General features: G+C 33.4%; 1 protein-coding gene across 1 annotated transcript; it reads left to right on the top strand.

Annotated features, from left to right (window-relative positions):
* LOC105162763 lies at positions 7,654–8,638 on the top strand. The gene is made up of 2 exons (XM_020694130.1): positions 7,654–7,722; positions 7,764–8,638. The coding sequence occupies exons 1-2, from the start codon at positions 7,654–7,656 to the stop codon at positions 8,244–8,246; spliced, it is 552 nt and encodes a 183-aa protein (XP_020549789.1). The 3' UTR covers positions 8,247–8,638.

Here is a 16,227-nt window from a genome sequence, read left to right as displayed (position 1 = left end):
TGACTTTGATTGAAATTAAAGATCTTTTTCAGATCAACGTAATAGATTTGAAAGGATCTTATTCAGATCAAAATGATGACTTTTTACGTGAAAATAGTTTATCTTTTTCAGATCGGAATACAGAATGACGTTTTCCATTCTAGCCAAAAATTTTCAAAATTACCTTTCTTAGGTTGCTTTCATACACAAACTTTTTCAGATTGTGAATATCCCAAGGCCTTGGCAAATCCGTGCCTTCTAGATCTTGTAATTTGTAGGTTCCCTTATTTTTACCTTGATCTCCTTGTAGGGTCCTTCCCATCCAGGGTCCAGTTTTTCCGCGTGTTTGGATACCTTGACTTTTTTCAAGATGAGATCACCTACCTGGGAATATCTTAGCTTGACCTTATGGTTGTAGATTTTCATCATCAAACTCTTATGATGCAGAATTATCGCATGAGCATGGTTTTTGTTCTTTTTTATTGTGCTGAGATCGAAAGATATCTCTTGGTGATTATCCTAGGGGTTGTATTGATAGATCCTTGTTATATCTTCTGTAATATATGCGTGGATGATCACTTCAATTTCATAAACTAAGCATAATACAGTTTCGCCAGTTGTTGTAATTGGTGTTGTCCGATATGCCCACAACAACTTGGATAATTCTTCTAACCATGAACCCTTAGCACCTTCCAACCTAGTCTTGAGATGTGGTAGTAGAATTCTATTAGTAACCTCCGTCAAGCCATTTGCTTGTGGATTTCCTATTGCCGTAAAGTTCTGCTAGATCTTTAGCTCTCTAAACCATATTGTGATCCTTGGAATGTCAAACCTACGAATAATATTTTTCCAAATGAAGTTGATTACCTCTTTCTCAAAGATTTTGGCAAATGCCTCTGCTCCTACCCATTTGAAAAAAATATTCTACAACTACAATGATGAACTTCTTTTGAGCTGGTGTGGGGGGGGGGGTCCCACGATTGAATTCCCCATTGATCGAATGGGCATGTGGTCTTCATTGGCCGCATAGGAGTCGCAGTGTGTATCAAGGTCGCATATTTTTTACAACTCTCGCATTTTTTTAGCAAACTCCATCGCATGGACGAAAAAAACCTTTACTGTGCTACTTTTTGTGCAAGCAATCTCCCACCTGAATGGTTTCTTCAAATTCCTTTATGAATCTCCCTCAATACATATCAGGCCTTTTTCAAACTTAAGCATTTAAGTAGTGGTCCATCTATTGATCTCCTATAAATACCTTTGGCTTGAATTTTGGCCTCCTTGGAGAAGTGGGATTGCTAGACACGACCTCATCCCTTAAATATTCGATCACCTCAGTTTTTTTCATGATTTTTCTCCCCATACACAATGTACCTCGCTCTCTACCGCATCTATTGTCGCCACTTCTTCTATAATTACTGTAATATTTGTATCTTTTATTCTTAACCGTGGCTCCAAACTTAGATAACATATCTACCCTCTCATTTTCCTCTCTTGTGATTTTGTTGTATCGGACACTTGTCAAACTCTTTTATAGCGTCCTTCACCTCCTTTAGGTATTGCATCATGGGCGGCACTTCATGGGTCTCGTACATTTCTTCGACCTCATAGCCACCAACTGGGAGTCAGTGTAAATATCTCACTGTCTTACCCCTACTTCATATGCCATTCTTAGACCCAAGATTAGGGTCTCTTCTTTTGCCTCATTGTTCATGTGGAGAAAGCCAACTTTCCTATGATCTCGATCTCTACCATTCTGGTCCTTGAAGCAACACTCCTACTCCATCACTCAAGTTTGATGACCCATCAGCATACAATAGCCATCCTTCCTCTTTCTTCAGTTGTAGTTCACCTGCTAACTCAACAATAAAGTCAGCAAATACCTATGCTTTTATCGAGGTTCCAGCCGGGTACTTGATGTGTAATTATCTAACTCAACTGCCCATTTAATTAGGCAACTTGCCGCATCTGGTTTTGCCATTACCTGCTTTAATGAGTGGTTAGTGAGCACCACAATTTTGTACGGCTGAAAGTAGGGTCATAACTTTCTAACAGTAGCAACCAATGGTGGTGTCAACTTCTCTATCTAGAAGTATCTTTTTTCAGCTCCTTCCAACATTCTACTGACGTAGTACACCAAGTTCTACACCCGTAATTCTTCCTTTACTAGTACCAAGCTTACTGCCTCATTAGAGACCGGTAAGTATAAGTACAAAATTTCTCTTATCTTAGGGTTTGCCAACAATGATGGAGACATCAAACATTGCTTTAAATATATTAAATCCTATTTGCATTTCTCTATCCATTTGAAGTCATTTACCTTCCTCAAGGGCTTAAAAAATGGTAATTTCCTATCAGTCGATTTGGAAATAAAACAATTGAGTGATGTGACCTTGCATGTTAGTTTTTGAACTTACTTGATTGCATTTTGCGAGCCCAGGTGCATAATCGCCTCAATCTTTTATGTGCTCACTTCGATCCCCTTTTCGCTTACCATGTATCCTAAAAACTTACCTCCTCTAACTCCAAAGGTACATTTGGTCGGGTTTAGCTTCGTTTTGTCATTCCGCATGACCTTGAATGCCTTTTCCAGGTGTGTGAGATGCTCCTTCTCCTTTCTACTCTTGACCAATATGTCATCAACATAAACCTCCATGAAATTTCCTATGAGATTCTTGAACATCCTGTTGACAAGCCTTTAGTATTTGGCACCTGCATTTTCTAAAACAAAGGGCATCACATTGTAACACTAGATACTATTTTCAGTAATAAAAGAAGTATTATCTCTATCTTTCTCCGCCATGCAAATCTGGTGATATCCTTTATATGCATCCATCATGCTAAATAGGTGCAACCTGCTGTTGAGTCCACTAGTAGGTCGATTCAAGGTAGTGGGTAGGGATCTTTTGGGAATGTTGTATTTAAAACGGTGAAGTCAGTGCACATCTACCACTTTCCTAATGCTTTCTGCATAATCACCACATTCGGCAGTCATTCTATGTATTGTACCTCCGCTACATACCCGGCTTCTATCAACTTATTATCCTCCTCCTCAATAATCTTATTTTGCTCAATCCGGAATGAAATCTTCTTCTGTTTCACTGGCTTAACTTGAGTATCCACATTAAGTCTGTGAACAATCATCTAGGGTGTTACCTCGCTCGTTCCAAACCCTACAAGAGGGGTTTTAACTAGCTGCAGATGGGTGTCACCTATGTCCATTTTCCTTAGCACTTCCACGAACAAGATGTCAACTGAGCTACTGTTATCTATAAGCACTTTGTGAACCGCATAGTTGGCAAAGTCCATTGTGATTATCATGACATCCTTCTGGGACCCAATCTCTTGGTTCAAGTCTTTCATTCCAAATGTTATCTCTTCTTCGTGCTCAACATTCAGTATCTGCTCTCCCCTTCTCTTTGTTTCTGAAATTTCTCGCGCATTTTTTTCTTGGTCGTCCAGAGTCTCCATTTGTTGGTCCCCCTGAAATCGTATGAATAACTCCTTTAGTGGGAGCATTATCATGAGCTCCTTCCTCTATTCTCACTTCTTTTTCTTTTCTAAATCTATCCCTACTACGAGACTCATTCCTGGACCTATTTTTGTATTTTTTATTGCTCTATATTTTCCCCTCTTGATTCAATACATGTTCCATAAAATATCCTTGTCTAACTAATCTTTCTATCTCATCTTCAGTTGATAATAGTCCTCTATACCATGACCTCTATCCCTATGAAACTTTGTTGGAATACTTCTTGGTTGGTGGGTTACGATTTTTTATTGGCCATTGCATTACCTTTGCCTTTTCTACCACCATCATGGCCATTGTATTAGAATGTTGAGCATCATATCTCTGTGAAGATTCTGAACTTCTAATGTTCCGTTGTTAATCGTTCCTATGAAAATTTTTGATGAAATGTCCTCTCTCTGCCTTATAGTGAACAGGTATGTGGTCGATCTCTTCGCTTTTTTCTTGCTCGCAAAATGGAATGCTAAATTTTGGATCAGCTAGCCATATGATTCTATTTTACCACTAGGTATGCTAGTGAACCATTCTTGCGTCTTTCTTATCGAAGTAGTCATAAACAATTTTGCATTAATAGGATCAAATTGACCATACAAGATCCTTGGTCCCCTCCTACTTGCACAAGTCTGGCAACCTAAAGTTGTGGAATACTATCTCAGTCAATATCTTGTTCGAGAAATGTGAATTCCTGTTTTGGGCAACTATCTCCCCTCATCTTTTGAGTTCATCTATTTACAATCCCAATCTTTCCATCTATTAGCCTACCTCCTCCACTTCGGCTTTAGAAATGCCCGGTTCCCTTAATCCTCATTTCTCACCTGTCATCCCTAATTGTGAGTGCTATTCTTAGTTTTTCCACAAACGGCGCCAACTAATTCGGGTAGAATATGGCTGGAGTCACTTATTTTCTATCTCTTCAAGACTACCTAGATAAAAGTGTAGTCCTTGAGAAGATAGAAGTACGTTGCATTAGTTGGGTGGCCCCCAATTAAGACCCTCGAATGTTTAAGTTAGCTCAAGATCGATATAATAATATTCGAATAGAGATATTAAATGTGATAGAAAGTAATACATATATCATACCATAAATATAATGAAATGAAGGTATTTATAGGGCCATATGTGCCTCTCGACCTGGTCCACGTGTCATCATATCAGCCATAAGCTGTCAGAGGATCTACCATTTGGATCTCGGGTCTCTGAAGCAGATTGCTGGAGCGCATCGGGGCGCAAAAGAAGCAGATTTTGGAGCTCCATCTAAATTTTGGCATTGTTGGAGGGTTATTTGAATCTTTCCTCAAGCGGGTTAAACATACCCCTATTATATATATATATATATATATATATATATATATAACAACATTCCCTGAGGTTTGACATAATTATGAATACTCATTCGTTGTTTGAGAAATTACAAATACACCCCCTCCCCATCTGATATTTGATGAAATTATATAATTCTTGAGTGGAGGTATGAAATTGTCAATTTTTCTCTTACTATATTTTTTTAAAAAAAAATTATAAAAAAATCGAACGGAGTGGATGAAATTTTTTAAAAATTATAAAAGAATTATCCACTTAGTCCATAAAAAATAAAAAATTTTAAAAGATAAAAAAAATATAATTCTTAATCCACAAGGGCATTTTGGTCAGTTCATCACAAAACAATAGATGAAAACCTAACGAATTGGGCTAATTGTTAAACGATCATTAAAATTAGAAGGGTGTTGATAATTTTTCAAACAATAAAGGGATGTTTATAAGGGGAAAAAAATTTAGTCCATTATTTTAGCTTTCGTTAAATTTTAGTCCACTAACTATGATAATTATCACATTTTACGCACTATATTTAAAAATTACTTCAATTAGGTCCAATTTAGGGTTTTGGTGTCAATTTTCCTATCAATTGAATGAAAATTAATGATGTAGCAGGTAATTGCTTATTTGTCCGGCAAAATGAGTCATGTCATTATCTAACATGGCTAATATGTACACAACACATCCTACGTGGCATAATTGAATATAAATATATACATAATTATAAAGCAAAATTATATATATAATAATATAAATTTAAAAAAAATAAAATTCCTACCCTCCAACTCCCCCTCCTATCGGTCCACCTCCGCCGCCCCCAGCGCCCAGTTGTGCGTCCCTAGGTGTCGGCAAGTCACCTAGTGGTGGCGCGTCGCCCTCCGTCTACTGGAGGCGGTGTCGCCACCTTCTGTGGCGGCAAGAGCAAGCGAAGGGGAGGGGGAAGGGGGTGGGGGGTGGGTGGATGGGTTATTTTTTATTTAAATTTATATTATATAAAATAATAGTTTTCTTTTTCATAATCTATAATTGTATATAAAATAACAATTTTTAGTTTTATAATTTTATGTATTATATGATATAAAATAAGAATTTTATTTTTTATAATTTATAAGAATTTATAATTCCCTATAATTTTATATACTTTTAATAAATTAAATCTAATGTATTTTTTCCAATAATTTTTTAATTAAATGAATAATTATCTGTAATAAAATTATTTATAATAATCTTTAATTATTTATAAAATAATAATTATTTTTATAATTTATAAGGATTTATAAAATGATTATTTATAATTATTTACAGTTTTTATGAGTTTATATTTTTTTCAATAATATATTTCTTTGAAGCTAATATATTGAGTTATATATTTTATTCTAATTTATGATATATTTTAAAGTGTGTAAGATTATTTATTATAGGCATGCATAGACGACGTGTCACGAAAGTCAATATAAAATATAAATTCAAAGCTTATTTTTATACAATTTGACCTTTTGTTTATTTAAGTGTTTATGTGGGAGAGAAGGGATAAAAAAAATATATCCACTTCAAATGCCAAGGTATTCTTTAGTGCCAGATGTGACAATTAAACTATGTATAAAATTAATGGACTAAAAAATTTAATTATTCAAGAACATAAATCCATCTCATCTGCTACGTCAGACTTTAATGCCACGTGGGATAAAAAAATCCTCAAATTGAAGCAACTACAGCGAAAATTAAAAAAATCAGCCACCGAAATATCTAATTGAAGCAATTTTCAAATAAAATATACAAAATGTGATAATTATTATAGTAATGGATTGAAATTGAATAAAAGTCAAGTTAATAGATTAAAATTTTATTTTTTATTTATAATTATGTCAAACGTCAGAAAAAGTTACTGTAATTTGCCCTATATATATATATATATATAAATGCCAAAATAATACAAAAGTATTTACATACAATAACAGAGTTGGGTTGTATTCTAAAATGTTAAAGGATTATCTTATCATACTATCATATTTGTGTGACTGTGTTTATATTCATACATCATACTATTAATCCCAAATCACTAACTAATTGTTTGGTTGAAAATTGTTTTGAAAATAAAAAATATATATATATATATTTGGAAGAAATATGGAAAAAAATGTGGGTGGATAAAATAAATAATTCATAAGGTATATTACTCCAGAAAAATATTTTTAGAATATCTAATATATATATATATTAATTAATTATGATTTATAATTAAAAAAAATTGTTAGTTCATCATTAAAATTAAATGAAAAGCTTGTTGTTACATTAAGTTATGAATATTAAAATTAAAAAAAGTATTATAATTTATTAAAATGTCCAAATTTGTAGTCTGTCCACGTGTACGTAGATCTTCAATCATTCCTTGGTTTTCTCTTCCGTTTCTACCCTCCAATAGCTCGCAACGTCCAGAAGTACCCGTCTAGAAACAGGGGCACAACAGTAAATCATCGCTGTTTCTTGCCAGCCTCACATATTATATTTCCAGTTATTCCCCGACATTGTCGTCAGTTCCACCCTCATTATTCATCTGCCTCCGATATATCAGTCCAAATTCTCATCTGACGGCCATAAATCCACCAACTGTTAAAGAGCTCAAAACATCAAACGGCGTCGTCTCAACCTCACCAGCACGAAAACGGCCGCCGTACAGACAGAGTCATCAGAAACGCGCACCTGCACCTGTCATCCGCCGTACCGTCCGTCACCCTCTTGCACTCCGCCACGTGTCCCCCACCCCATATATATATATGTATATATTTCTCTTTATGTAGGGAGAAAATTCATCCATTTCAACTTGCAGAGTAATGGAGGACGAGTTTCAGTTTCAGATACAGCCGCCGTCGCTGCTCCTCAGCGGCGAAGCCTCCTCCGCCGTCGATGAGGCTTATATGAATGGCGTCTGTGCTGGTCTCAGCTTCCGCTCGTTGCTCGCTTACGGTTCTTTGGACAACGCTGCCGCGGAAACCGCGACCCGCTCTTCGCCATCAACGACGGCGTCCCCGCCGAGGCTCCTCCTTACAACTTCTTCTCTGAAGCGGCGTCATCTTCTCTTCATCACCAGCTACCAGGCCTCCTTTCTCTGGAGCTGCCTCAGAACACCGCCGTTGTTGAGTCCCCAATGATGAACCCTAGAATTGAAACGGCGCAGTACGGGAAGCAGAGGCGGAGGCGGCAGCAACAGAGGCTAAGCGACAAGACGCGGTGTTTACAGAGGCTGCTCCCATGGGATGAGAAGATGGACATGGCGACAGTACTGGAGGAGGCGTACAAGTATATCAGGTTCCTCCAGGCGCAGGTCAGGGTACTCCAGTCCATGCCCTGTGAAAGCGGCGGCCGCCCCCGCCGGCTTCATGTGGTACAACAGCCAGCATTGGCTGTGGAGATTTGGGGAGGCTGAATAGGCAGCAGCTGCTTCAGGTGGTGGTTAACTCTCCGGTGGCTCAGACGCAGCTTTACTCCAAAGGCTGCTGCCTCTACTCGGTGGAGCAGCTGGTTTTGCTGAAGAAGAATGCTGAGAGAAAGGCTCTATATCATCAGATGATGTTAGAATCTTCGAACCCTAATCCCTTCCTTTCTTGAAAATTATATCTGGTGGGCCCCTGGATTTTGAAAAATACTCTTCATCTTCTTGTTGGTGTTTTTGTTTCAGACTGATTGATCTGTTGAGGGCTTTTGTGAATGAAATGGTACTTTGTGATGGAAGTGGCATTAATTTGTGTAGATGGAAAGCAGAACTAATAGTAGCTAAGTGAAACTGCAAAAATATGAGTAATTAAAAAAGATGATCAGTTTCTCAAAATCGGAGAATGTGTTGGTTTTTGGGTATAAGCATAATGGATCACTTGTTCATGTAATTCTCTACATTTTGCTTCCTTTCTTGTTCATCAATTTTCTAGACCATGACGTTATGTACATTGTCTGAAATTTCATGCATCATGCCATAATTAAAGTTTCAAACATACATATATAATTAAAGTAAAATCCAAAAATAGAACAAATCCCCTCAAACACAAACACTGATCGAATCAAGTCAAGTACGAATATGCATGATTCACCAGTTTTGTATTAAATCCTCTAAACTATATATATATATATATATATATATATGTTTCTTTTGAGCTGCCACAACGTTAATATATACCTTTAGCAATAGGGTTAATTATTTTTTTATTAATAAAAAATAAATAAATTATATTAATATAATTTAATTAAATAACCTAATATTATTATGACAAAACACGACTCGAATTAAAAAATTATTTCTTTTTATAAAAATACCCATGTCGTGGTTTCATATTTTCTAATTTTTTTTAAATTTTATTGAATTAATTTTTTTATAAATTGATTATATAAAAATAATTTTTAACAATATATTAAAATCTAAAAAATTATAATATTAAAATTGTATTACTGTAAAAAATTACAATTAAGTATACAAATGTAAATAGTATATATTTTTTTGTACAACTGTAAAAAATACAATGAACTACACAATTATTCTTGACAACTCCGGACCGGCACATTTGATTGTGTAGAAGAATTTCTTTGTTGGGCTTGTTGCCTTGAACGCTTTTGTGTCCAATCCATCTCGTTTGTGAATACGTGATGTTTGGTTTCGATCAGGGCGTGAAGAGATACGAATAGTAGTGTCGTGGACCAACTCAAATTCTGGGACATCCGAATAATCTTCGGAATGCACAGGTTCAAATAACTTGGAATATATATTCCTGTAAGCCATTAAATCATAATAATCCTTCACTACTGATACAACATTAATCATGTATGCAACGCATACTTTTTTAGCGTGACTACAAGGAATACCAAATTGAGTCAACTTGCTACAAGAACATTCTCGGTTCGTAATTTTAAGGACATAGGTATTGAGTCCGTGTCCATCTGACTTCTTGTAACAATTGAGGCGAACTGTTGGAAATTATGGTATTTGGTGATTGCTTAACAGAATTTTTTGCCAACATGTGAACATCTTATATACAAAATCCATCCACAGTTGGTTGTTGGCCAACATTACACTACTTTTCGCTAACCTCTTACAAAAATAATGGACAGTTCGTTAAAGTGTCATCTCAGCTATTATTGTCAACGATAGACAGCGAGCCCCTTTCAATAATCCATTAATGCATTCCAACATATTTATCGTCAAAATACGGCATCGCCATCCACCATCATGAGATGTCCATTTTTTCCTTGTTAATCTGGTTCTAAAAATTCAAACACGACTAGTTTCTGGCTCTTTATCTCTTTCATAATTCGATTGAATTTTCTGATTTGATATTCAGAGCCAGTTCTCCAACAAAGATCCTTTAACACGATATTTTTGAAATGACTGTTGAAATTAGAACATACATGCCTCAAGCAATACTGGTACACGCCGTGAGGTGGCACAAAATCCAAACTTTCATGTACTGCTTTAATGAAACTAGGAGGACGGTCAGAAATAAGGCAAATGCCACGTCACCCCCATATAACATATATGCTTAATTGTCTAATAAACCACTTTCAAGATGAATATGATTCTTCATCGACATTTGCAAAAGCAAGAGGGAGTACCTATTGATTTCCATTCATAGCAGCAGCAATTAACATTTTGTACTTGTACTTTGTATATAAATGGCTCCCATCTACACTGATAAGTTTGCGAAAGTGTTAAAACCATTCAATACACGGCTTGAAAGCCTAGAAGACGTATCCTTGCACGTGCGGATGGTACTTTTTGGACCCATTTTTAACAACATAATCTTTTCGTACGTGTAAAACAAATCCTACACCAAATAGAATTTTATGGCGTCTACAGGTGCGGACGCCTTCAATTGAATTGCCATCTCATCACTGCATTGGTGGAGAGATGACGATCCGAAACACACACTTCTCATTTTCGTATAGGGGAATCCACAATTACTCTACAAGATATCCAAATAATATGGGCCCTCCAAATAGATGCGAGCAGGTGATAGGAGTTGATTTCGACCGAACAACACAATAATGGCAGGAATACTGCCTGACTTATTTAAGCTTTAGCCCGGATGTAAATGCGTTCAAGAGTTCTAGACTACAAACGCAGACAATTATATCCCATTTAGCGGCGGTCGAAATTACTCATAACACTCCCCAGGAAATCATCATCCAGTACACACGTGCCATTGTGTTGCTCCTATTGGGTGGGATGATGTGCCCAAATTCATCACGTAACCTGGTATCATTACTATATCTTTCAAAATTAGAGGATATAGAAATAGCCAGGAACTATAGCTGGGGGAGCGCTGTGCTGGCATTTTTATATCGTGAACTATGCAATGTCAGCGCAAAAGGCAAAGCTGTAATTGGTGGTGTGCTGCAATTGTTGCAGGTAAAATTTAATTATTAATGTATACACAATTTTTTTGTTATGAATATTAATTAATAACAAATATTTGTTCGTACAGATTTGGGCATAGTCACGGATCACTCCACTCAGCTCAGGACTTGGTCCGGAACAACTATTTATGGGCCAAGTCCAAACGGACAACAATCGCTGGCTCCTAGCACACCATATGGTGTTATTTGGAATTGTGAGCACATGTTCACTAGAACAATACGAGCCACTGTCCGGGTAATAAGAGACATATTGGATGAGATGCGGGTGGATCAAGTAACTTATATTTAATATTATACGTACATTTATACCGTGAGTTAAATGCGCATTAATTTACGTCTTTTTATTTATTACAGTTCATCTGGAAGCCATATGACATGGACTCAGATGTCATTATAGCTTAAACGGCTGATTTGAACCCCCAGCTATGGAGATCCTCATGTCCATTAGTATTCTATGCAATAGTGGAAATGCATTGTCCTGAACGGGTTCTTTGCCAATTCGGGATGAGGCAAAATATTCCAGAAGCGACGGATACTCGGGATATGAGCCTCCGTCAGATCTCCAAAAAAACTACATGGGCATAGACTGACACCTGCAGCACATACAATACATCACTAGATGACAAAGACGATATGACACGATTTTTCACCGACTCACGATGATTGGTTTCAATCGGCTCCATATATGCCAACCCAAACACAAGATTATTTTTCACAAGTACATTTTGACATTGGTCTTGGTATCAATCAACCATATGCACCAGGATACAATATTTCACCAATTTCATTTCCATCGTTTGGTGCATACAGTGATAATGTGGAGTCTAATTCTACAACAATATCAAGTCGGTTCGGTGGTGATGTTAATGAGGCGCAAAATGAGCCAATCCAAAATGTGGGCGAAAAAATAAGAAGATCTCGGTGTCAACGCCACAAACGCAATTGTGGAACGGGTGGACATTTTTGACATTTGGAATTGTAGAGTTCATTGTATTTTTTACAATTGCATAAAAAAATATACGCTATTACATTTGTATACTTAATTGTAATTTTTTTAAATTTATACAATTTTAATATTATAATTTTTTGAACTTTAATATGTTGTTAAAAATTAATTTTAATAATTAATTTATAAAAAATGTAACTGAAAAAAATTTAAAAAAATAAAAAAATATAACAAGTCGTGATTTGAAACCACGACATGAGTATTTTTATAAAAATAAATAATTTTTTAACTCGAGTCGTGTTTTCAATAATATTAGGTTATTTATTTAAATTATATTAATATAATTTATTTACTTTTTATTAATAAAAAATAATTACCCCTTTAGCAATATATATATATATATATATATTTATATATAAGATTTTACAAGTGGTTGCTAATTATACAATTACACAGTTCTTAATCTTAATCAATTGTGTTTTCCATATATTAATAAAAACACATCTATGAAATAGAATAAAGTAAATTGATGCATGTTCCAAAGATTTAAAATATTAAAACTTTCAAGACACTTAATCTTAATTATAAACATTAAAAATACGAATTATTTTGATTTTCAAAAGAATTACTTCTGTGTATTACATGTGATGCAAATGAAATATGTTCCTATTTTTTTTCATATATGCATAAATATAAGTAATAATAATAATAACAATAATAATAATAATAATAAGAAGAAGAAGAAGAAGAAGGGTAAATTACAATTTGCCCTTGGACTGGTACTGATATAATATTTATCCCCTTAAATTAACAAATATAACATTTACCTTCTTGGTTGGACGAAAATCCCCCTCATGCTTTTAATAATTTTAGTATATATATATATATTAATTTTTTGCATATTAAATCATTAGCAAGTTCTTTTTTAATAAGGAAAGAATTTAAATTACAAGTGGAGTATAAATGCTTTTTAAAAGAAATTAACAAATATATATATGCTTAACCAAAAGCTAAATATTTTTTAAAAAATAAATAAATATAAATATTTACTATATTTTTTTAGAAAAATAAACATTTTACTATATTTTTTAATTAAAAAAACTATTTAATTACTCATTTTTATCTAAAAGAATAAATAGCTAATACCTTAATTTTATTATCAAATAAATAAAATCTTTTTATGAAATTATTTTGTATATTTTTTGTACTCATTCATTACTTCTCTAAAATATAAAAACATTCAAACTATTTAATTTACTAATTTTCTATTATTATTATAATTAAAAGACATTTTTTTCAATTGAGAAAATTTGAGTTAAGCTTAAATTACAAATTGTCAGAAAAACAATTCTTTGAAATATACATATAATATAAGGGCAAGATTGTACAAAAAATTAATTATAGAGGATAAATATTATATTTTTTAGTTTATGGGGTAAATATTACTTTTACATATAATTCAGTAATACAAAATTTATTTTACCCTAATAATAATAAAAGAATCGAGTTCGAAACCTAAAATCCACTCGCATCGTAACCCAGCAGGTTGCCATGGTCGATCTCTTGCTCACTTATAATGAATCATGTGAATCATGTGAAGTGTTTACTTGGAGTAAAGACTCCAACATAATGTTTGGTTCAGTTTTGCTTTATTTACTAGATGTGCTAAAACATGGACAATGTTTGTCTTGATGTATTTTTGAAAGTTTTGGTGGTGTTTTGAGATGTTTTTGAATGGGTGCCTCATTTGTTTTTTATCAAAATAAGTTTACACTAATTATAGGCCATACAGCTAAAAAAAATTATATACATACTCATACATATATATATATATGATACATGATTTCACAATGAACATTAGTTTTCGTCTCCTACTAAACAACATCAAACATACCATACTTATTTTATATTATCTCCAAAAACTAATCCAAATATACACACCATCTCTAACAAATACTTATTTATCTTTGTTTTTCTCTCTCTATCTCCACAAAACACACCAAAATAAATTAAAAATGAAACCAAACATAGTGCAAGTCTTTTTCTCCTTTTTTCGTAAAAAACAATATATATATATATTTTTAAGCCAGATGATTAACAATAAATTTAATGTTTAAATGTTAATTTTTTTAATACTTTTATTAAAATTGTATATAATTTTATACTGTTATAAAAAAGAATTTTTTGTCGTACCAATTTGTGAATACTCAAATTTACCCTTAAACTCATTTCTTTTCTTAAAAACAAATTTGGTCAAAATAATAATTTTAAAATTTTTAATAATCTCACTATTTCACAATTTTTTTTTCTCTCACCCATTAGTTCTCAACAAACTTCTCCATATTTTCTTTTGTTACAAATTTCTATACTTTTAACAAACTTATTATTATAATATATTTTTCTTTAGTCATCCCACTCCACGTTTCTTTTTTTTTTTTTTATCACAAATTTTTATTCTTCTCCAATTAATATTAAAATTCTTTTTTATATGCTCAGGAAAACTACTTTTGGAAGACAAGTTGAAAATAGGTACCAACCTGGATCTGCTTCACTTGGGCAAGTCGTCGTAGGGAGAAGAAAAAAGAAAAACCAACCCCAACGACACACTTGTGGCAATGAAAGACATTATTAGTTTTGTAATATTATCTTTTTAATACAAATCAGACAATATTATCTTTATCAATTACACACAATTGAACAAGAATAAAAATTTTATTTTTCTTTCAGATTCATTACATTTTATTTTAATTAAATAAAATTGAATTCTAATAATGTTTAAATATCAAATTTATTATTAAGATTGCCTACTAATATACCAGCTTAGAAAGTGTTTTTTTTTTTTTTTTTCTTAAGAAAAAACTTGGAGTCGTTGCTATGTAACGACTTCACTATATTTTTCCATTCTTTTGGGAAAAAAAGATTGAATTTTGAAGTCGAGACAGACAGTGACTGAGGACTTGGATTAGGATTGTAATGCTCAGGTTGGTTTCATGTTCTGGCATTTTTTTATACAAGATATAACACAACCAATGTTTGTTTTTATATTTTTTATACCATATCTGTGTGTTTTTTTATTTTTCAACTTTCTATATATAATATATATATACACTTATATATAATATAAAATAAGCATGATTTGACATAAACAGTATGTTTTGCCTCCCAAAAATACAACATTAGATATACTATATTTTTATATATAAAAAAAGTATGATTCGAAAATGAACAGTGATTTTTATCTCCCAAATCCCAACATCACACCTACACCATTTATTTTAAAATATTTTAAATTAACTCAAAACACAAAACCAAACATACCATAAATTTCTTAAATTTGCACCATTCGTGCGAAGTTTTTCTTTTTAATATTATTTTATTATTTAGGCCTTTTATATTCTTTATTTTTTTTAATAATAGATCGATACAACTGATACATCAATATAATTAAAGACGGATAAACAAATTATATCAATTCAACAAATAAGTAAAAGGAAATAAATTACAATAATGCGCATAATGTCTACAAATACTCACATGAAGCGAGATAAATACCCACACATCCGGTGGAACGCTGACCTTGAACTTGTCTCTTAATACTCACATAATGATAGATGATCTGTTTCTTAATACTTTTTCTTGTTTTCTTTTCTATGCTGAAGAACAACTTTACTACACGATCAGTGTTGAATCATAAGAAGCTAACTTTAAGAATCACATGGATAGTATCTGCCCTTTTTTTTCCCTTTCACAGAGACAGACACCAACAAAGTTGTCTTAACTTTCCTGATTCTTTGAGGGCAAGCCAAGATCAACTGATCCAACTACTCAACACAAATTTACCAAAAGAAATCAGAGGGAGACTGGGAAATAAACTATATAGCTTGGCTCCCATGAGACAAAATGCACTAAACTTGCATGTTCAGAATTTAGGCATTTAAATAGTAATCAAACTTGCAAACATTCAGATCAACTTAGGACACAACTAAAATTCGTCTTATGCTATGTCTGCTTTGTATTCAGAAAGATGATAACCAAGTATTCCAAAAGATAGCTCAGTAAA

This window comes from Sesamum indicum, linkage group LG5 (genome assembly GCF_000512975.1).
Source record: "Sesamum indicum cultivar Zhongzhi No. 13 linkage group LG5, S_indicum_v1.0, whole genome shotgun sequence".
NCBI classification, from domain to species: Eukaryota; Viridiplantae; Streptophyta; class Magnoliopsida; order Lamiales; family Pedaliaceae; genus Sesamum; species Sesamum indicum.
This window is presented reverse-complemented; position numbering and strand designations above follow the sequence as displayed.